Source organism: Eutrema salsugineum, unplaced genomic scaffold (genome assembly GCF_000478725.1).
Source record: "Eutrema salsugineum unplaced genomic scaffold, Eutsalg1_0 scaffold_5, whole genome shotgun sequence".
Taxonomy (NCBI): domain Eukaryota; kingdom Viridiplantae; phylum Streptophyta; class Magnoliopsida; order Brassicales; family Brassicaceae; genus Eutrema; species Eutrema salsugineum.
In genome coordinates, this window is record NW_006256612.1 from 5510397 (window position 1) to 5532262 (window position 21866).

Consider the following 21866-nt stretch of genomic DNA (forward strand, 5'->3'; position numbering starts at 1 on the left):
AGTCAATTACGGACCAAATCAATCATCCAAGTATTACTGGTATACTGTTTCAACAATATTAGCATCTTTTGATGTAATATTGAGTGAAGTGAACTTCTTGGTTACTTTATTCTTTGGTAAGCATCTCGAGTCTCGACGATTCTTTATGTAGTAAAACTTTTACTGTTAACATTGTAATTTTCTTTTGCATATGTACAACATCGTCATTATATTTATATCCATCATCATTAAGCATAAACATTTATCCTAAGAACAAAAAAAAAAGTCGCCAAATTCAACATCTTATCTGATAGCTAAATTTTGTAAGATTCTGTAGTCGCTCAATAAAATATTATTTGTGTTATACCCATACTTGGTTTGTAGTGTGACTTATTCCTAGTTCTCTAATAAGAAATAGTTATCTATAATGTTCATTTCTGTAGATATTTGTTTTTTTTTTTATAGAAAATAAAGACGGGTTACGACTTACGAATGTGTGGAACGTAAACATTAATGAATGAATTATTTTCGGAATAGACAACTGTAGATGCATAACGTCTAAATGTGGTTAGGACTTAGGAGTGCAAGCTGATAAAAAGTTTGATATCTAACAAACTAGTTTTCTTTGGGTCTAATCAAAACTATTGTGGATAGATTCTTATCTATGAATGCATTATTTGTTTTGAATCTATCATTTCATTTAAGTTGACAATACATGTATACATATTTCCAGACTTACATGAAAACGAACACTTTATTTAATCATATTTAAGAAACAGACACGATTAGATGGGGTTACAACTATAACAAAAAAAACATGGGGTTACAATAGTTTGTGTTGGTAGCGATACGAAAACGACAGCGTTTTGTTCTGGAGAGCGATACGGAAAGTAACATGACAGGACAGTTGAGAGGAACTCATCGTTTTCTCTCAAGTGAACAGTAAAGCGTGTTCCCTTTTTTTCTTTTGCTTTAATATTTTGGGTCATAGATCTGTCTCTTTTACCCATTTACTCAAATATCAAACACATCCATCAAATCCAAATTCTTGTCGGTTACTCACATCCTACATTAACCATGCTTTAAACTCATTGATCATTTCCAAAAAAAAAAAAAACTCATTGATCATTTCCAATCGTTATGATGAATCTTGGAATATGGGGTAGTCATATGAGCCAATTTACTGGTTATTTTTTGGGCATTCGAAAATCTGAAAATAATCACTCATTTATTATTTTCAACATTAGATGTAACCAGTGGCAGAGTAGGAAAAAAAATTACGGGGTCAATTTTAATTTATAATGTACTCTAAACAAATTTTACTGGAGTCATTTAACTAAATTATTAATATTATATTTAGTTTTTACATAAAATATACAAATATTTATAAAAAAAATTAGAATTTCACCTGGGTCAATTACATCCCCTTCCAACATGCTCCATCTGCCACTGGATGTAACAGATTAACTACATTAGTAGTTCTACCAAATAGTCATATAGTTTGTATATTTTATGACTTCATTAAGATCTTATAAGTTTTTTAATAATGAATGAATGAATATGAATTGTTCAAATAGAAGAATTTATGTTTGTTATTATATGTAACACGAAAGAGGAATATATGTTTGCTATTATTATAAATGAAATAATGTACTTTTGGATATCGTTTAATCGATGGGGCTACCATTTTTAAAATCATCTTTTTCAATACAATTTAAAAGTAAGCTATTTAACTTAGTTTTTTGGTACTTCATCACCAGATTTTTTTAATTACTAGTTCTATTTTATTTGAACATTACAAAAATGTCAAATTAAATAATGGTAAGAGTTTTTTTTGTCAATAATATAGTGTGATTTATGAATGGATATTTTATCTTTGTTTTTAAGAAACGAATTGATTTGTAGATGACAATTAAATAATTGACACATCAAAACTTCGTAACTGTATAATCATTTCATTCATGTGTTATTCTTTTGGTGAATGCATTAAATTTATTTAATAAGATAATGATCCTATCTAGTTTTATTGTTGTTAGAAAATTCATAAGTTTTCTATTCTGCAGTTTACATTACAACAATACTATTAAGGCAGATGTTTTTATTAACACCATGATTATTGCAGTCCCTTACATGGGTCTTTTTAGACCTTTTAATAATAATAAAAAATAGAAAGTCTATAGAATACAACAAACGTTTCCTATTCTGCATTTTAAGGGATGTTTCTTATAAGACAGGTGGCAAATAATTATTAAAATAATCATAAAAAACCTAAAAAAGGTATTTAGCAATAATCATGCTGTTAATTTTAACGTACGTTGTGCTGCAAAAAAATCCAAGACCAGCTAAATGTCAACACTTGGAAGAAATTTTCCGAAAGTCTTAACAGTTTCCATTTTTAAACAATTGTTTTGCATAAATCAATCGTTTTAGGACAAGACTTTTTGTGGTTTTATTCGACTTCAAAACTTCTCTTTTTTTTTGTATAACCAGCGATGATATATAGAAAGTGAAACCGTTGGCGAGAGATAGTTGTGATTATGAAAAAAATATGATGTAAGAAAGTAATGTGGATCTCAATGATGTGGCTGTGTGTTGGCTGGCAAATTAAACCATCACCATCTTCATGTGCATCGATACGTCACTCTTCACTTCTCTATCCAATTATTTCAATCTACTCATTTTAATTCCATCTTTACCTATACTAAAGTAGTAATATTGTTAAACATGAAGAAAGAGACACAAAAAGTATACATTCACAAAATGAAAGGACTTTGCTGAAAGCTTGTTACAAAAGAGACAGGAGAGTAAAAGCACTTACAATAATTAAAAAAAAAATAAAGATAAGATAAAAAACACCAATTAGCAACTTAATAAATGAGGATCTTACTTAAAATCAAGACTTTAATAATATTTTATTTAAAAAAGCTAAGAATCTAAACCAAGTGGTTCCCATTGAGGAACTCTCTGACTGAAGAACCTCCCAATAACTCTGGAATCAAGAATCTCAAGAGCTCCTCCAGATTTAACACATCTTGGAGTCTTGTACTGATTCACAGAAGATCCTTGCGAGACACAAAAATCCATCAACAAATCAAAAGTCCCCAAACTCACCACTCTTATCTCCAATGGCCCAATCGATTTATCTCTGTTCCTGCATCTCCTGTACACGTAATCCAAACAATCCTCAACCACAGAGCAACATTTCTCCATTGTCTTGTCGTCTAGCTTTGGTGGGTCGTTGCTGTGGCGTGGCTTTAGCTCCCAGAAGAGCACGTAATGCCCCGGGATCGATGACGTGTCTGCGTAGCTCGTGTACTCCGTGAGCAAGAGGCTTGAAGGTTGTTGCAGATGGTTGAGTTTGGCTTGTGTCACCGCGTTTAGCAGATCTTCCTCGCTTGTTTTGTCTGTATCGATGCTTAAAACGACGTTTCTACGCTGCACGAAACGGAACTGAGGCGCGTTGTTGTGGAATCCAGTCACTTTTAGAATATCACCTACTCTGTATCTGTATAACCCTATTAACAAAAACAAATCCATAGGTTACTTGTGTCGCAAGTTACTTGAGATGGAAACCTAGAAATAAATATACCGAGATTATATGTTCGTAGAGAGACACTAACCTGTGAATGTAGTAATGACAATTTCGTAGTATCTACCGACTTCTACATTAACAAGATCGACAATGAGATCTTCCTTGAGAGCATCATCATCGTCGTCGATGTTAGAATGGGAAGCATAGTGAATCTCTTCGTGGGATTTGTCATCGACGGGCAAGAACTCGAAGTAAGCCATATTAGGAAGAAGCGTATACGAAACATCCGATGGATTACACAGCGGATTAAGGTTGATACCAAAGTAACACTCAGAGGAAGCATACATGGTTGAAACCAACGGTAAACCACCGCTATAAAACTCGAGTGTCGGAATGTATTGAGCCATTGAACCCGTAACAATCACCTCAACGTACTTAGCTTTAGGCCATAGTCTCTTCAAGATTCCTTCCCACGACTTCTCAGCACACTCAGACTCGATTTCATCGGCCAAATCTTGATTTGATCCCTTAAGGATCGATAAAACCGAGTCTCTGCATGCTGAGTCAGTGATCCAGCTAGTGACAGTACCGGTTCTAATGTCTGCGCAGAGCTCTTTGAAATGATCCTCCAAGAACTTGACCGCTCGAAGAAAGGCAGAGGCAAAGACAGCTCCGACTCTTAGGACATGAGATCGTTGGACTAAACCGCAGAGAAGCTGACAGTACATGCTCTGCTTGCTGTCTTGACAAAGAATGGCCTGGTCAGGGCTAGTGTAGACGTTGTACTTATTGAATGGTCTGTTTCTGAAATGTTGACTTTTGTAGTAACTGGTCAGCACAGGACGCGCCATTAAGCCTGAAGGAGTCTTGATCTCTGGTTTTATGAATAGAAGATACATCCCTTTTCCTTCATCCAGCCCATTCACATATCTGCAATAATATATATAATACAATCTATTAAGACAAATTTTCTCTTCAGTGTTTCATTAGTTAGACTAAAGAAGACAAACTTAGTTGATAAAATTTGTTTTTTTTTTTTTGGCCCTCTCTCCCTCTGATTAGTATAAATTGGATCCTACATATTCAAATTGCAAGGTAAACCTCTTTTTAGCGAAGAAATAATCGATCTATTTGCTATAGTGGTTAAGCCCAATTAGAGAGCCAAACAACCAGATAAAAAACAAAAAATTGGGTCAAGATAAATATAAAAATAACAAAATATTGTGTTTTAAATAAAAATATACAGTATGTGATAAACAAAGTGTATATTATGTGTTTTCATTTTCGTTTTGGTTTTGGAATGAGAGTTAACTTAAGAGAGATTAGTGTACTAAAGAAAATTACACGAGACTATATATATTTTTATCTGACGAAAAAATTAAGTATGTAAATTAACATATATTGTAACTAATAACGCATTAATTACTTGTTCATGACAGGCACAAGCATGCTGTAGAAAAATGTCTTCCTTTCCAATTCTTCAGCTGTAGATGGCATCAACTTCGGCTTTCCTGCAGAAGTCCCCGAGCTGCATCCAATAGTTACTCATAGATATTACTAAATGTAACCAAAATGTTAAAAAAAGAATGGTAATATATCTCGTCGAATTTTATATTATATACGTATTATGTTTACCTAGTGAGGAGTTCGGTGATAGGTTGAGCGGAGACGATATCAGAGGATTCTCCATCAGCAATTCGTTGAATGAAAGGCTTTATGTCGTCGTAATTAACCACAGGGACTTTGTTCTTGAAACTTTGTTGATTCTTGTCGGATTCTCCGTCAAGAAATGCTCGGAGATATTGTGTTTTAGAGTTTTGTAAGAGTATTTGGTGGAGAACTTGTTGTTGAATTGCCTCTGCATTTGTGGTCAGATCCTCGAGAAGCTTTAGACCAGCCTCTGTATCATTTGGGTCGTAACTTGGTATCATTGTTTTTTTTTCTATTTTTTTTTTCTGAAAGCAGACACAAACAAAGCTGCTGTTTGTGTTGCAATGATGAGTTCTAAGAAAAAGAAAAAAGAGACTTTTTCTTTGTTCTTTGTGTTGAGAGAAATGGCTTCTTCTCTGTTCTTGAAGGTTGGTTTAGTGGTATGAAGAGGAGATGGAAGAAGAAATGGTTATATAATAAATTGGGAAATGATGAAAAAATTATTAGAAAAATATATATGGAAGGTCCTACAACACACATGGCTTTGTCTAGTTAGAATGAGGCTATTGTTGGTCAATATTACCTGTGCAGGCTTTCCTATTATTTTATATGTTATTTTTTCTTTAATATCTTATATTTTATATGTTGTTAAATCCTCCAATCAAGCTCTTTCTTTATGATCCGTTGAATAATTATCAATCCAATCATATTCACAAGATTTGCATATGTCTGCCAAAAGATATACTCACTTGGTCTTCACTATACTCATCTATTGATATTATTGGCTCTTAGATTTTATTTAGGAATTTGTTGATCCATTTATAAACTCACATGCATAATATAGAGAGCAATTTTTTTTAAAGTATACGTAAAAAGAACTATGATAGCTTCAGTTAACAGATTATTTATAAATATGGCTTTGGAATTTTCTTTAACGCTTTGTTTGTATCCCTTTGTTCATTTCACGTTGTTTTTAACAGGTATTTTGCATTGCTGTGAGCCTGTGAATTACACAACGCTCTTTATTTTTTTTCTTTGAATTTCATATACATATGCTTATATAAATATATATATTATTTAACTTACGAACCTCTTTTATGTGCGATAATTGGACTCTATAGATTACTTCAATAATCTCAAGTTTGACTTATGACAATCAAGATTAATTAAGAGAGAGAAGGATTGTTAAATCTCTAGGATATGATAAAGTCATCATCTTGGTGATGCAGATCCAAATGCAAATGATATAGGTCGTTACGTTGATATACATATAATATAAATAGATCAATTGACTAATTAACCAGTTATGATGAAAATTACAGCATAAAATAACATGTATCGACTTAATTCAATTAAGAAATTATAAATAACATGGAAAGTTGGATTAGGTAAATGTTTAAGTCTTGTGGTGACGAGGAAATAGATGTGAACAGAGAGAAGAGGTTTTGGACAAGATGATCTTTTTTTCTCGTGAACAAATTTCATTCAAATACGCTATGTAATACATTTTAGGCATGTTCCGTCAATTACTTAATTTGCTTTAGGCTTTTAAATTGCTTTCTTTTAATTACATCTACAATATTTAGGCATATACCCTCCACCACTTTTCATTGAATTATATACTTTGATGTTATCTAATATTGGCAATGGTTTTTGAAATTTGTATCAACCATTAACAGTAAATAAATTTTGTGCTAGTGTAGATCAGTTCTTTAAAAACTTAAAATTTTTATTTGATGCTTTTAAAACTTTTTTACATTTTATCAAGATAATTTGTTCTCTGAAAATACATACATCATGATGGTTCTTAAATCCCCAGAATGGTCTTTATTCTCACACGTTTATTGAGGAGATCTGTTAAGGAATTTGACTTAAGAAGTCTGATAAAGATCTTGAGTAATATGTAAATAACATGAACCACTAATTATGAACTGGTTAGAAATATATGAAACGTTATACTAGTTATGTTGGTTGTGTTTCACTAAAAAATAAATTCAATATAGTTTATTATTATATTTTTCATGAAAAAGCTCTTATCTATATAGAGCTGTGAATAAAAATACAGTTTCATTACAAAAGTATTCTCTGAATTTTGAAAATAAATTTAATTTTTAAAAGTTAAAACTATTCCAGTCAGAGACATGAGAGAGCGACCTTAGTTTAAAAGTTTGGCATATTTCCTTCCACAAATATATAAACCGGTCCACGAAGTTTTGGAGAGACGCAGGGCATGCACAATATACAAAACCGACCCATCAGTGTTAAACAACATGTACATTTTCTAACCTTACTATTATTTTTTTATAGTAAATTAAATCTTGACATTGTAGGCAAAGAAAAATATTAAAACTCTTCATATTGTTGTTAATTTTTTATTCTTTGTTCTTTTACCTAATACTATTCCTGAAACGTTTAGCATTCCTTTTTTTCTTTTTCTTTTGTTATGTCATTTTATGGCAAATCAATTCAAATGCCGGTGGGACATGGATTGCTAGTTTTATAAACGTTTTTGTTAAGCTTTAGGAGATATCAACTTAAAATCAGTTGGTAGGATTAGCTCATATCACTTACATTTTTATTTAGGTTCCAATACAATTTCCATTTGAGATTTCTGATACACCCCATAAATCTTATGTCCTATAAACATGGTAAACCAAAAAAAAAAATCTAATAGGACAAAAATAGGTCAAAGTTACGAGCATTGCAATTATTGTTCTTTGAGTGGACTCCTTCAACACAATTACTTCTCATGGAGTGGGATAACGTATTAAAATTGATATTAAATCGTGCATGACGTGAATTAATTACTCCCGATACACGACAAAACCATAAGAGAAAATAAGTAAAACAAAAATTTCATATAATTGAGATTAAAAAATTCTAATATGACATTAGCAAGGGATTACTTCTGCCCATTCGTTCCTGAAATCTATAAACATGTCGAACCAAATGAATAAGAAATTGACACCATATGAGAATTAATAACAGTGATCTTGAAACATGTAGAAAAACTCTAAATAATTATTGACAACATTTTAAGTTCAATTTATAGTAAATCCAATACATCGGAAACTTCTGATAAATCTTAGTATATATCTACTTCTTTTTTTCCTTTGCATTATTATCTTTCATGTGGGTTCGACCGTAAACTATTATAGCTAGTACACTTGTGCTTTTACATAACATATTTGAGAAAATTATAATTTATCACTTGTAAAAAGATTCGGTCTCTATTAACAGACTTGAATTCAAAGTGGAATATTGATTTATTTTACTCGATTAAGGAGTTGGGTTAAGAAGAGATAACGAACCAGAATTGAAGTATATCAACAACATCTTTCGCAAGCTTGTATGTTTTCTTTCTAGGACATGTGAATACAAAATCTTATATATTAAGCTTTTAACGATATACTATAGCTAATAGGTCGTTTTTGGTTATAATGGATGACGTATGAGGTAACTTTGCCAAGATTAGACATTGTACTTGCAAGGGACTTGTACATCAATTACGAGAGAGATTGGTGAGTTTCTGAAAACAAAAGATAGTTGCTTTTAGTTTAGTAACAGGTTCCTACATTCCTACTAGTGTCGCAGTTGTGTTATTATTCAATACTATGTGTGTGAGTTTGAACATTGAAAAGAACTGTTTTAATAAGGTAATGAAAGAAGTTAGTGTAAAAATGAAGAAATATCATTTGATAGATCAAAACTAGAACAATAATGAAAATATAACGTTGCTTTTTGGAAATTTTTAGGTTAATATATATAATTTAAAGGTATTGTGGATGAAAGTCTAATTTGTAATTTGAAAAAGAAAATTAGATTTTCTAAATCGTTAATTTATACTTTGTTTCCCCTCAAGAAACAAATATTTATCTAGAAATTCCCAAATTCTCTTTGTATGTTGCATTCTTGTCTTCCAAAAAGTACAGTCCCACTTTCCTTCAATATTAATCAACAAATAGACGTGTAATAAAAAAAGGGGGAAATCATAAGAGTACTAATAATAACTAAATGTTGCTATAAATAAATTAAATAATGATTTTTGCCTGCTAGTGGTCACACGCAATTTCATAAATTATATCCGTAGTTTTTTTCCTATCAAAGTACTCTAATAATAACTAAATGTTGCTATATTATATAATGGCTTTTGTCTATTTTGTGTAATTTCTTTTTTGTTATTCGGAGGCAAATCTTAATTCCTTCGAATTGAGACTAATCTTTTTTATGTTCAATATCTTTTTCATGTAAGTTCAATAACAACTTACATAATTAGATAACCAAGAATTAATAATGTGATAATTTTACATATAGAGAAACTCGATCCCTAATCTAAACCCACAAAGTCGAATCTTTTATTAGAAGGAAACCACCTATTACCACCTTTTGTGTAATTTGAATTTGAAAAACGTTACATCAAACTAAATATAAAGACATATAATACTTTAATTAGGTTACCCGAATATTATTTTTTGGTGTTATTTTACAGATATAAAAAGCCAAAAAATGTGTACTTTCACATATTAGTTATAATAAAATAAAATCATAGTGGTCAAATTAAATTGCATATCGTCACAAATCTATATCATTTTGTTTTGAACAAAAAATATCTTTTAACCCCAAATATATTATATGAAGCTGGAGAATAATTAGTAAAATTTTTAACAAATTTCTTTTTATGTGTAAAAAACCATAAATCAACATTTATCTCAAACAAATGGAAAACTAAATATGGACACTAACAACTATTCTTTTGTTTTTACTTTATGTTTTATTTTAGTCATCTGTCTTCTTCTGACAAAAATCATTTTCTCTTCTAGCGAGCTAGTGCTATAATATATTTAAACTTACTATTATAAGTATTAGTTAATTAGGATTCGTGAAAAAAGAAAGTATAAATTATAGGATTCGTGTTGGAACAAAATACGACTTTAATCAACAAGAAAAAGAAGTACATGATCTTCAAGGTTCACAGACTTAATAGTACTGTTCAACTATATTTGGCAATGATAATGACTGGTCAAATTAATCAAGTACCGGAATATCCCAAATCTTTAGTCCTTATATTGATTTAACACAAGTTTTCTGTACCCAATGAACTTTAAATAATTTTGGCAGCTTGAATGGAATAATTTTATGTAGTTTGTTAGTCTTTATTTAGGCTTAATTATTCTAAATATGCACTTATGGAAAGATATACCTTAGCTCTTGAGCTCAACCATTAATGGCTTGTTAAACAAAATCTAACGTGAAACTTCTATTGAGTATGCAACTTAAATTAATGGTGTACAACATTAACAAAGTGGTAAACGTTGCTTGGAATCGAAGAGACTATGATCATTTTTATTATCAAGTTAAAATTATTTTATACTAATTAATATCAATAACCACATTACCGATCCCAAAGTGAATATAATTAATTTTGTGTAAAGAGTTGTTTGGTTTTTGGTAAACGCATTGAGAGCGAAAAGAAACTAGTGTACTATTAATTAAATTGTTGATTAGGACATTTGTTCAGGGATTTGCTTAGATTTGGTCTTTAGAGGTCTTTTATTGCTCAGATTAACATAAAGTAAAATGCAAAAGCAAGTGTCTATACGAGGGCACATGCAGTCTTGAAATGAGGAGAAAAAATAGGAGCTAAAAAAGGGTGACTGAAAAAGTATATAGCAAAGTATTATATTATTCGACTCATTTTAATCATAGTGATGTTATTTATTAGCTTAACCATATGTTGAAAAGACGAGCCATGCGTGATATTTAAGTGGCCTTCGCAGCCAACCAAACAGAAATTACAGACCGATGAGTCGATATTAGATAGATAATAATGTCAAGGTCACAGATTCGGACTGATTAAAATGTATTTCTTTTAAAGTTTACTAATGATTATTATTATTAACATAAACTCCAATGCAAAGTTATTTTTTGTGTTAAATTAATTATGCCCTAAGTATCTAAATCCATTATTCAGATATTTATAGTCTATAAGTTATAGATCATCTCAGACATGAATGAACGTATACATACATTTAAATAGTTTGATATCAAACCAATTTTTTTATCTATTCATTATTTTTTTTTTAAAATATGTTGCTAAGAGCATCTGGTATTCTATTTCTGTCTCTAAACTTTATTTTTAGAATAAAATCATCTGTATTGATACTCTATATCTTACGAACAGTATATCTTTATATATAGAGAAATACTGTTCATTTCTCTATTTATAGAGTAGAATTTTTTTAATTACAAAACAATCCTTAAACTTTCAAATTTTTTTATTTGACAATTAAACAATAACATACCACATACTATTATATTTAATTAAACTATATCAATAATAATTAGTTATATAATCATTTAAAAGTTTAAAATAAAAAACAAAATATAATAAATAAAATTTTAAAAATATAATTATGTTAAATTATTGTTAAAAATAAAATAAATAGAAGTTTTTTAAAAAATTTTAAAAGTAAAAAGACTTATAAACAATCAATAATAAAATTTAAAGTCAAATATAGAAGCATCCATTGCAGTAAATCCATTCTCTATTTATAGAGAATTCTATTTTTAAAATAAAATATAGAGGTAACCATTGCAGATGCTTTAAGTTATCATATCAATTTTGAGGTTATGGTTATTACAACGCGTGAATACAATACTGTGTTTCTTTAAATGTAAAGATTACACAATTGCGTAATTTTTAATGTTAAGCTTATTAAATAAAAAAGTGTCTTTTTACTAGCAACTAATAATATATGGGGGTTAAATTTTCGAAAACGTATTTCTTCAAGGTAGCTTTATTATGTTAAAATGTAGAAATTAAAAAACAAAACCAAATGGTACGTTTATGCTTTTTCTAGAATTGTGGCTCAGATTTGATCGTGTAGCACCATGTGTGATCTAGTGTTGGTGAGTGATATAGCTAGCTCTATAGTTGATCTAGGACCATCTAGAACCACGTTTACTTAGCTTGGGTGGAGTTTGTAGCGCCGTTTATCTTTTTTATTACTTGAGCTTATAGTTATACGTTTGACTCTAGAGATGTTTGAACCCAAGTCTACAAAATGTCTAGTCAGTCTAGACAAATCAGTGGATAAGATCACCTTTAGTTGGAGGTCGTTATCGCTTAATTGCATGCAACGCAGCGTGGATTGGTAAGCACTGATAAGTAAGAGCATCTGGTACTCTATTTCTGCCTCTAAACTCTATTTTTAAAGTAAAATTATCTGCATTAGTACTCTATATCCTACTCTATAAATAGAGAAATGAAGTATTTCTCTATATAGAGATATATTGTTCATTTCTCTATTTATAGAGTAGAACTTTTTTATTTACAAAACAATCTTTAAACTTTTATATCTTTTTATTTGATACTTAAACAATAAGATACCATCTAATATTATACTTAATTAACATATATTAATAATAATTAGTTATATAATCATTTAAAAGTTTAAAATAAAACAGTAAAATATAATAAATAAAAAAATTTAAAATATAATAATGTTAAATTATTGTTAAAAGAAAATAAATAAAAGTTTTTTAAAACATTTAAAAGTAAAAGGACTTGTAAGCAAATAATAATAAGATTTACAGTCAAATATAGAGGCAACCATTGCAGTAAACTTTTTCTCTATTTATAGAGAACTCTATTTTTAGAGTAAAATATAGAGGCAACCATTGCAGATGCTCTAAGAGGTTAAAAGATGTTCAGAGAATTACTTAATTTTGGTAAGCAAGTGTGATTAGTTTAATGAAATGTTAGAAACTTTCATTAGTTTTTACCTAATTGGCTGAGTCCAGCTACGTTTCTTTGTTGGTCTAACTTCTACGCCATGCACATCAAGTTTAATTTGATGCACACTTCATTCGCAAACAGTTTGAGATTATATGTCCTAATCGGTATTACTAACAACCGGCTCTTGCTTGAATACTCCATCATTAAAAAAATATTAGAACCTCCAGATAAATCGAACACTAATTATGTTTTTTTTTTTTGGCTTTTTATGACACTTGATCCAAGTGGTTCAGACACTAAACAAATATAATCGGGTCAAACAAAGTTCCGACAAGCAGACTTTAAAAAAATGTTGCATAATGCATAAACCAATAATTTTTCTTACGGTGTCGTGACCGATAATTAGTTGGGCAATGTTTACAAAGGATGTGGCATAAGTTTAAGGTTATTTAGTCGTTTGCCCATGCGCTCCATCATATAAAGATAAGGAAAAAAAAGGTTAAACTAATCCTTATATTAATTAAAATCGTATTATTACTTTGTCTTCTAACGAGACAAGAGAAATACTAAAAAAAATTGTAATCTAGAATTAGGGTGCATGTGAAAGAAATATAATTTGGTTGACGAGATGTAATAGAACATGTTGTTTCGGTTGGCCTTTTAACATCTCAAAACCACAAATGATATAACATTACATAATTAAATCGATAAAACTATAACATAGATTGTTCTGACTTTGCAGAGCTTATACTTTTGTCGTAAATGCAAAAGTTAGCACACGGTAAGGGTAAGAAACGCCCAATGGACTGATTCTTCTTCTATGATAAAACAAAACAATAACAATGACATACAAAAAATATGACCAAAGAACTAAACCAACTTTTAGCACTGGAGAGTGGAGAGTGGAGACGAAGCAACCAAAACTAGCTCTTCGTCTAACTACACAAACTAACATTTCGCATCGTAAAAATCCACAAATTAACCTACCCGGCCAAATTCGAATTCTTTTTGTTTATGGGAAAATGGAAAATGACATTCAGATTTTCAAAATTTCAGCATCAACCCACATGAATTTGTTTTGGGGGCCCTTTTATACATTTGAGAAGAAACAAAATAAGTTATACGAGTCGTAAGTTACTTGAAAGAGAAGTAAAGAAAATAAGTTATACGATCTCTGATTTTTTTTTTTCATTTATTTATTGTTCAATTTTGGAAATTTTAATTGTTTTTGAAAGAATATAGAAAAAGAAACAAAAATAGACTGGGTAAACTACTAGTAAACTATAAAGAGGCCCAGCCCTGTTTCAAAAAGACATTTTTTAAGATACTATAACAATGCAAAATTTTGATGAAACAACCAGAGGCCTTTTAGATAAAATAAATAAATGAGTAGCAAACATAGGAATCTGGGTAGCCAAAGGCATTGTTCTATTGGTCAAGGAGTGGCCGTCGGTAGGCTCTGTGGCTGAGATCGACTTCTCCATGTTTACCTTGTGGGTTAAGGTAAAAGGCTTGCCCTTATCTCAATACACACAAGAAGAAGCTCGACGCATTGGCACAGGGCTTAGTAGTAAGCCTCTAAAGGAAATAATATGAGCTGCCAAACTAAACCAAGGCAAACTAATTCCAGCAAGCCAAAAAGATTTTCTTAATGCTATAAAAGATTATACCGAACTTTCACGTTTTACCCCTAATATATATTGTATATATATATATATATATATACAAAATTAAGTTACAAAATTCTTTGAAAAATGCCAAAATGATATTCCAACAAGCCTTCTTCTAAACATGTTTCTTCAACCTTGTTACTGATTTTCTCAGATCGGTTCAGCTTCTACATTGATGGCTGATCCATCCACATTGAGTTTCCTTCAACACATCTCATAAATTGAGAGATTTTACCAAGTTACATGGGAACTCGCATATGGCGTCTTCTCTTCACACATTCGTCAGTCACCTGCAAGAATCAAGCATTAGGGTTAGAAATCTGCAAAGTGTTCTACCTACCATTTACTACGGAGGTGATCTGTTGAGAGACTCAACTAATAGTGGTCCGATCGTCTCAGTAGCAGGCAATCGATCTCAGATTTCAAATTTTTAGATTTTTTTTGGACCATGATTTGTTTTCTTGAACAGCTTTTCGTCTCAACTTGCTAACATTATTAAAAAAAAAAACAGCGAATTGTCACACAAAACAGAGCTTATTCAGAGTGCATATTTTTCCCCTAGACGAGCTTCTGCTTCTCCCTATTTCGAGGTATTAATTTTAGAACATGAAAATAAGAAAGAAATAACAGATGTGAAGCAAACAGAAATGAACAATTAGAGATCGGGAGATGGTTGGTTTCATATTGATCGTGGTATTGGTAAGATTTTGAGTTAAGCAAATTTAGTTTTTATGGATTACAATATAAAGGGATTTTTTGTGTGTTTATCAGAGAAGTTGCCTCAACTCTTGCATCTTGCTTCTCTATTTTTGGTTTTCTATTTGTGTATCCATTTTCTAATAATCCATTTGACGTAGGAAGCACAAGCCAAATATCAACTTAATTGGCATATGTGTTTCTGCTTTACACTTGGAGCTTGTTTTATGGTATTTTTTTTGGGGAATTAAGGTGCTGTAACTTCTAAAACATACACAATACTTTCCTTGGCATCTAATCTACTCTCACATTCTAAAGCATCAAGAAATCACAATCAATGCTTCTTCTTCTTATTCGATTGGTTGAGTCGAGACATATTGAAGGATGAGTTATAAAATAAATATTTTCATTCTAATATACATGGAATTATTAAAAGTATAAAAAATGAAAATTCTATTACCCGCATAAAAAGTGTACAACTATATGCTAATGTTCAAATTTTCGTCAGCCTACTAAGAAATAGGAATGTTGCAAGAAGGGAAGAAAAGAATGATTGTTTGACGAATAAAAAGAAGAATAAATAAAGATATTGATTTTTTTGAATTCATTTATACAATTTTGAGAAATTCTCATCTCAGAAAATAATAGAAGAATCACAATAACCTAAGCTATTAAAACATAGAAAAAATTACATCATAATGAAGCCATGTAATTTACATTTCACTAACTAGTACCCCTCCAAAATATATAAACCTGTCTAAAATCATATTGTCATAAAACTTATATCATGTGATTGTATATCCATCATCTATGAATATCATTTTTCACTATGTTTAAAGGGCATAAGAGACATTTCAAAACATAATATCCAATCTTCAAAGTCACCTTAATTCTTAGATATTATGTTGATTAAATCATGTTGATTATTACCAGTGTATCATCCACTTAGTGTTTTATCACTTTCTTAAACACAAGCTAAAACTCTGGTTCTATTTAAATGTCTTTATATGGATTGGTTAGAATCATGTCTCTGTGTGGACTGGATTAGATAATCTGAGTCTTAAAATCCTCACAAACTTTGTATTTTCTTATATCTTTCAACAGAAAAAAATAGACTACTTTGCGAAAAAATATATTGTTTTGATAGATTTTTCCAGTGACTTGTTTTACGTTAAAAATTTTGATAGTTTTCTGATAATTTTTTGACGTTTGTTCAAAGATTTCTGACAAAGTTTCTCTACTGCTGAAAAATGAGCATGTTCTTGAATATTCCCCGTAACAGCTGATTCATTAGCTAATCTTCCAACTACTCTTATAAATTCAACAGCAATTTATTAAAATTTCCATAGGAATATCATCAGAAGTTACAAATGGACTAACTGTGTCAGAATTTTGTGGAAAAATCGTCAAAAAAAATTCAGACATTTGATAGTAATTATATTTTATAATTTTTAAATATAATTTCCCAACATTTTTAATTCTTATCATTATTAGAATCCAGCCGAATAAACAACTTGAGATTTCGAATAGGTCGTTTATTTATTCAGCCGAATCCACGAAAGGGCCCAAATATCTGGCCCATTTTAAGTTATTTCCTCTTGTCGTTTCATTTTTAGCAAAGCCACATGCACGTCATTTTTATGGTCTAGAAACGCTTTGGCTTTTTTTTTTTGTTATTCTGTCTAGAGAAAAATATTAAAATTATCAAAAGCGAAACGTCTCTTACCTTTTCTGCCCCTCCAATCAAATTGATGAAATTTTTGGTTACCCCAGTTTCAGAAGATTTTCTAAAGGCTTTTTGTTTTTTCTTCCCCACTCTTTTTGTAAACATTGCAGAGTGTTCCCAACCGCTTGAAATTAGGTCGGAAGATTTCTTGAATCGATCTTCGTTTCCTGGTAAATCGGTTTCCTTCTCTCTTTTTCATCCGCCATTGATTTTGTTGATTTGGAGTATGTGTACGAGTGTGGGTGGATTCGGTGTTTATCTTGTCAGATTTGTTGCTTCTTGTTATAACTAGAATGAATTATCTTTGAATTCTGTTTTATTTATGATCAGTTGATTACAGTATGAGATTTTTTAGTCGTCTGCGTTAGATCCTACTGTAAAATTTTGGATTTTGAATTCGTTTAGATGAGGCTAAGCTAGAGTGTGTACTGTGTGTGGTGTGGTGTAGTGACGATGCAGAATCAGAATGATATTGTGAAGGATGAAGCGGAAGTCGCTGCATCCATTGCGGCTAATAAGTTTGAAGAATGGGGAAATTGTTCAATGAAAGATGCTATGGAGGAACCATCTTTTCAAGAAGAAGATGCTGCAAAAGTTCCTTATGTTGGTGATAAGGTCAGAGCAAATCGACTTAAATGAATGATCTTCTGTTTCAGATCTTTGATATGCGGCTGCTTTCTTGTGACAATCTTCCTGTTTTATTTGTTTTCTTGGAATCTACATGAAAGAGTCATTTTGCTCTGTACTCTGTCGAAAGAACTAATGTCTTGCATTTGATTAGAAGTGAGAAATACTCCCTATGAGTTGCTTGGGATGTCTGTGTGACTTCAGATTTATTGCTAAATGTATAATTTTGGGAAAGATCGTACCCAATGAGCCTGTTTTCTAACTTAGAAATATTATGCTTTTCGTTCAATTCTGTGCAGGAACCTCTCTCTAGTTTATCTGCAGAATACCAAGCAGGGAGTCCCATTTTGCTGGAGAAGATAAAGGTTGCCTTTCTTTCCATGTATTTCTGCTTCTTCCTTCTTCTTCTTCTCTTTCTTTTTGTTTAGAATTATCATGTTTGCAATTCTTGTAGATACTGGAAAGTCAATATACTGCAATCAGGCGGACAAGAGGCGATGGGAATTGCTTCTTCCGAAGTTTTATGTTCTCTTACCTTGTATGTTCTCAGAATGTCTTCAATTATGTCGAACTGTTGTTTCTATAGCTGATGTTTTGAACTGTGCTCTTTTGGTTAGACTTGTATTCTATCTCTAGTTAAAGTTACTTTCTGTTATGATTCATTTGTAGGAGCATGTTTTGGAATCACAAGATCGTGCTGAAGTCGATCGTATCAAAGTCAATGTTGAGAAATGTAGAAAGACTCTGCAAAACTTAGGTTATACAGATTTTACTTTTGAAGACTTCTTTGCGGTAAATCTATCACCTTGTTTTGTTTTGGAGATATGTTCTCTTTTGTATCTGCCATTTAAATCTGGTAAGATCATCTAGAAATGCTCAATTTCATTTTTTCTCAATGTTACAGTTGTTCCTCGAGCAACTAGATGACATTCTCCAAGGAACTGAAGAGTCTATAAGGTAGAGGGCTGTTTATCTAGACCGCTATTAGTGGATGATTGGTTGCTTTTCTCATATTATATCATCCCGTGTGCGAATATCTTTCTCTTACAGCTACGAAGAGTTGGTTAACAGAAGTAGAGATCAGTCTGTCTCCGACTACAGTAAGTCACTCTTAAGTGTTTCTTTGATCGACGCATATCTAACCGAACGTAATTTTGACAAAATCTGGTGTCTCAGTTGTAATGTTCTTCAGGTTTGTTACTGCTGGTGAAATACGAACGCGTGCAGAGTTTTTCGAGCCCTTTATAACTGGATTATCAAACACAACAGTCGATAAGGTTTGTACGTACACTCAAAAAACTTCTGGATTCAAGCCTCTTGGTGATATATATAAGTATCTTCATGCTTTTATTATATTTCTTTCAATTTTAGAGTCTGTTTTAGCAACAAGAACCTACTCATTGGCCTCTGAAAAGTTCTCCTAGTGGAACGTTTCAAGTTTTTTTTTTCATTGTAGCATTAGGCAGAAATATAAAAAGAAAGAAGGTCTAGGTTAGTTTATAAATGCATTTACAATGAAAACAACTTATACTACCAAACTTGCTTGCTTTGTGTGGGACTTTTCAGCGTTATGAGACATTTAGCCCCTTTTACTTTTGCTCAAAACGAAGATTCTATAGAAAGTTTTGAATCCCCCCTAAAAGTTTATTAGTGCATAGGTTAATGCAAAAGCTTAAACGTTTTTTTTTTGTTCGTTTAGTTTTGCAAGTCATCGGTTGAACCAATGGGGGAAGAGAGCGACCACATTCACATAACCGCTTTGTCAGATGCACTTGGTGTTGCAATCCGGGTTGTGTATCTTGACCGTAGCTCATGTGATAATGGAGGTGTCACTGTGAACCATCATGACTTTGTTCCTGTGGGCACTAATGAGAAAGAAGAAGCATCTGCTCCTTTTATAACATTGCTGTATCGTCCAGGCCATTACGACATCCTTTACCCCAAGTCATCTTGTAAGGTATAAACACGAAATCGCCATATAACCTCTCTTACGTTAGATTTCACCTGATGTAAGTTAAATGATTGTGTTGTTACAGGTAACAGACAATGTGGAAAAATGATCATTTGACATATCATCAAACCCATTAGGAGATGTTAACAACACTGTGGTAATATCGATCCATGTGGATGAAACCATGGATGGATCAACAATTACATCATCTTCATCTCTTTGCTCCTTCATTATGATAAAAAAACCCTTCTGTTTTACTATGAGATTCATGATAATTTCCTTTGTACTGTACCAAATTGAACCAAAGGGTGCCATACCATCAATGACAGAGGTCGAAGTTTGTTTTAATGGCCTGATTAGTCTCTAAATTGAATTAAGAATGACAAACCTTGTTGACTAGTATTGGTATTGTCAATATACAGGTTATAACCCCAACAAATGTAACTTTAAGAGTCCAAAAAGATGAGTGTTAGTGTCACTTCCTTAGCACCAGTAATTATGCTTCTGCTCTTCCCTTGGCTGTTTCCAGGGAGGGACTATTTCTTTTGTCCACAACACTTCAAAGAATATACTGTAGAGTTTCATTATTTATAGTGTATCCTTTTGTCGATTTGTTCTTTGGAAGCTTGTCCCAAAACTAGGAGAATCCTAAACGAAATCAAAACCAAACTTAGTTCCATGGTTCTTCTGATTGAACTATGTAAACGAACACATGTGTTGACTAGTGATACAAAAAGGGCCAATGAAGCACGTTTTCTCACCACCAAAAATCTTCGCACTTGGATGATTTTAGACGGCCAATTAAACTTCGTAGACATTCGATAATGCGGTTAAGATGTCCAATATGCAAACTAAATTTTTAAAGAACCTAATATTGTTTTCACTTGGTATGCATTTCTTGCTCAAAAACAAATTGTATAAGCTGAGTTTAATGCAAAAATGCCAAGAATGATGAAAAATTTGGAGAAAAAAAGAACTAGAGAAAATGATTTATTTTGAAATTATAGTATTACTAAACTATATATGTTAATGATGATCTTGGGATTTATTTAATAGTTCTTGAACCATCTCCAACCCACTTTTATGTCTTGGAAAATCTATTCCACTGGCACTCCAGATCAACCTTAATATTTAGTGTATATTTTTTTCATGCTTTTCCTTACTTTTTTTTTGTTAAAGGGCATTCATTAATTAAAAAGAGTTTACAGCGAAACCAATAAGAATTAAGAACCAACAACCGAAATACATGCTTTTTCTTACACTCACACATAAAACACATTTCACTTGATTATCAATAATTCATAATCTGGTCAGATGTAAGCAAGGTTTCTCCGATGGCCATATATATCCACCAAATCCAATTAACTGTTCGATGCCTCACAAAACCTTTAGCTCGAATACCTTTCAATGACATTTGCAACAAGATTGAAATAAAAGAAACGTTAAAAAAAGGAATTACTAAAGCTCCTCAATATTGAAGAGGCATCTAAATGTGTGTTAAGGACCTAATTGTACTTTCAAATCTCTAATCTTGAAAGAATGAGTACAACTGAGTTTCACGTTCCACACGTCAGACGTTACTCGCAATCCAAACAAAAATTACAAAAAAGAAACTATACGTGCTTGCAATATTCTAGATCCTAAAAGTAAAGAAACAATAGTGAAACTAGCAACTGTTTGCATGAAAAGCTGAACTACCGGGTCATATTTATCAGGGGCCATGCATGACATGTGCTCTATATCTGGGGGCCATAATTTCTTAGCAAAAAATTAGAGTTTTTTGAAAAAAAGAAACAATGTGTTAGAAAATTAAGGGTCTTGTGAAAATTAAGAAACAATGAATTGAATACATATTATTTTTTAGTAAGTTTGATATAATTTGCATAAATTTGGTTTTACAAATTTATAAACAAACAACTTTGCACCAATATACAGATTCCAAATGCAAAAAAAAAACTTGCAACTAGATATTGAATCTGGATGCATCATCGAAATTAAAAATTAACGGGGCATAGACGCATAGTCTTCACGGAAAATTAAGTCAACCCAACCACTCCAATAACTTTGAGTCTTTGATATTGTTTTTTTTTTTTTTACTCTTTTTTTTAGTCTTTGTTAATGTTAAACAGAATATAATGCAGCTAATTAAAGTTTGTAACTTTCTTTTCCGCGTATGTCTAATTGTAATCCATGTCTAATTACCACTATGAAGTGCTATTATGCAGGACTATCTAAACCATTTAAAAACCCAACTAAACCAAATTTGACCCGATTAAGCTTGTTAACTGTGATTTGAC

At 31.4% G+C, this 21866-nt stretch overlaps 2 protein-coding genes across 2 annotated transcripts; one reads left to right on the forward strand and one right to left on the reverse strand.

Annotated features, from left to right (window-relative positions):
• Positions 1-2783: 2783 nt before the first annotated feature.
• On the reverse strand, positions 2784-5594 carry LOC18992253 (indole-3-acetic acid-amido synthetase GH3.17). The gene is made up of 4 exons (XM_006415629.2): positions 5147-5594; positions 4938-5039; positions 3600-4441; positions 2784-3494 (listed from the first exon to the last, which is right to left on the reverse strand). The coding sequence occupies exons 1-4, from the start codon at positions 5440-5442 to the stop codon at positions 2905-2907; spliced, it is 1830 nt and encodes a 609-aa protein (XP_006415692.1). The 5' UTR covers positions 5443-5594; the 3' UTR covers positions 2784-2904.
• An 11418-nt stretch (positions 5595-17012) lies between these two features.
• Positions 17013-19917, forward strand: LOC18992254 (ubiquitin thioesterase otubain-like). Its single transcript, XM_006415630.1, has 10 exons — positions 17013-17161; positions 17440-17606; positions 17918-17983; positions 18073-18156; positions 18288-18410; positions 18523-18575; positions 18669-18718; positions 18795-18895; positions 19318-19575; positions 19655-19917. The coding sequence occupies exons 1-10, from the start codon at positions 17017-17019 to the stop codon at positions 19676-19678; spliced, it is 1071 nt and encodes a 356-aa protein (XP_006415693.1). The 5' UTR covers positions 17013-17016; the 3' UTR covers positions 19679-19917.
• Positions 19918-21866: the final 1949 nt, after the last annotated feature.

Bases quoted from the DNA above. Each gene is read 5' to 3' on its own strand.
- LOC18992254 (XM_006415630.1), top strand. From the start codon at position 17,017: ATGAAATTTTTGGTTACCCCAGTTTCAGAAGATTTTCTAAAGGCTTTT. The intron at 18,157-18,287 runs GTATGTTCTCAG...ATTCATTTGTAG, and splicing joins GTTTTATGTTCTCTTACCTT to GAGCATGTTTTGGAATCACA. The intron at 18,576-18,668 runs GTAGAGGGCTGT...TTTCTCTTACAG, and splicing joins GGAACTGAAGAGTCTATAAG to CTACGAAGAGTTGGTTAACA.
- LOC18992253 (XM_006415629.2), bottom strand. From the start codon at position 5,442: ATGATACCAAGTTACGACCCAAATGATACAGAGGCTGGTCTAAAGCTT. The intron at 4,442-4,937 runs GTAATTAATGCG...ATATTATTGCAG, and splicing joins CTTGTGCCTGTCATGAACAA to ATATGTGAATGGGCTGGATG. The intron at 3,495-3,599 runs GTTAGTGTCTCT...TTTTGTTAATAG, and splicing joins TGTCATTACTACATTCACAG to GGTTATACAGATACAGAGTA.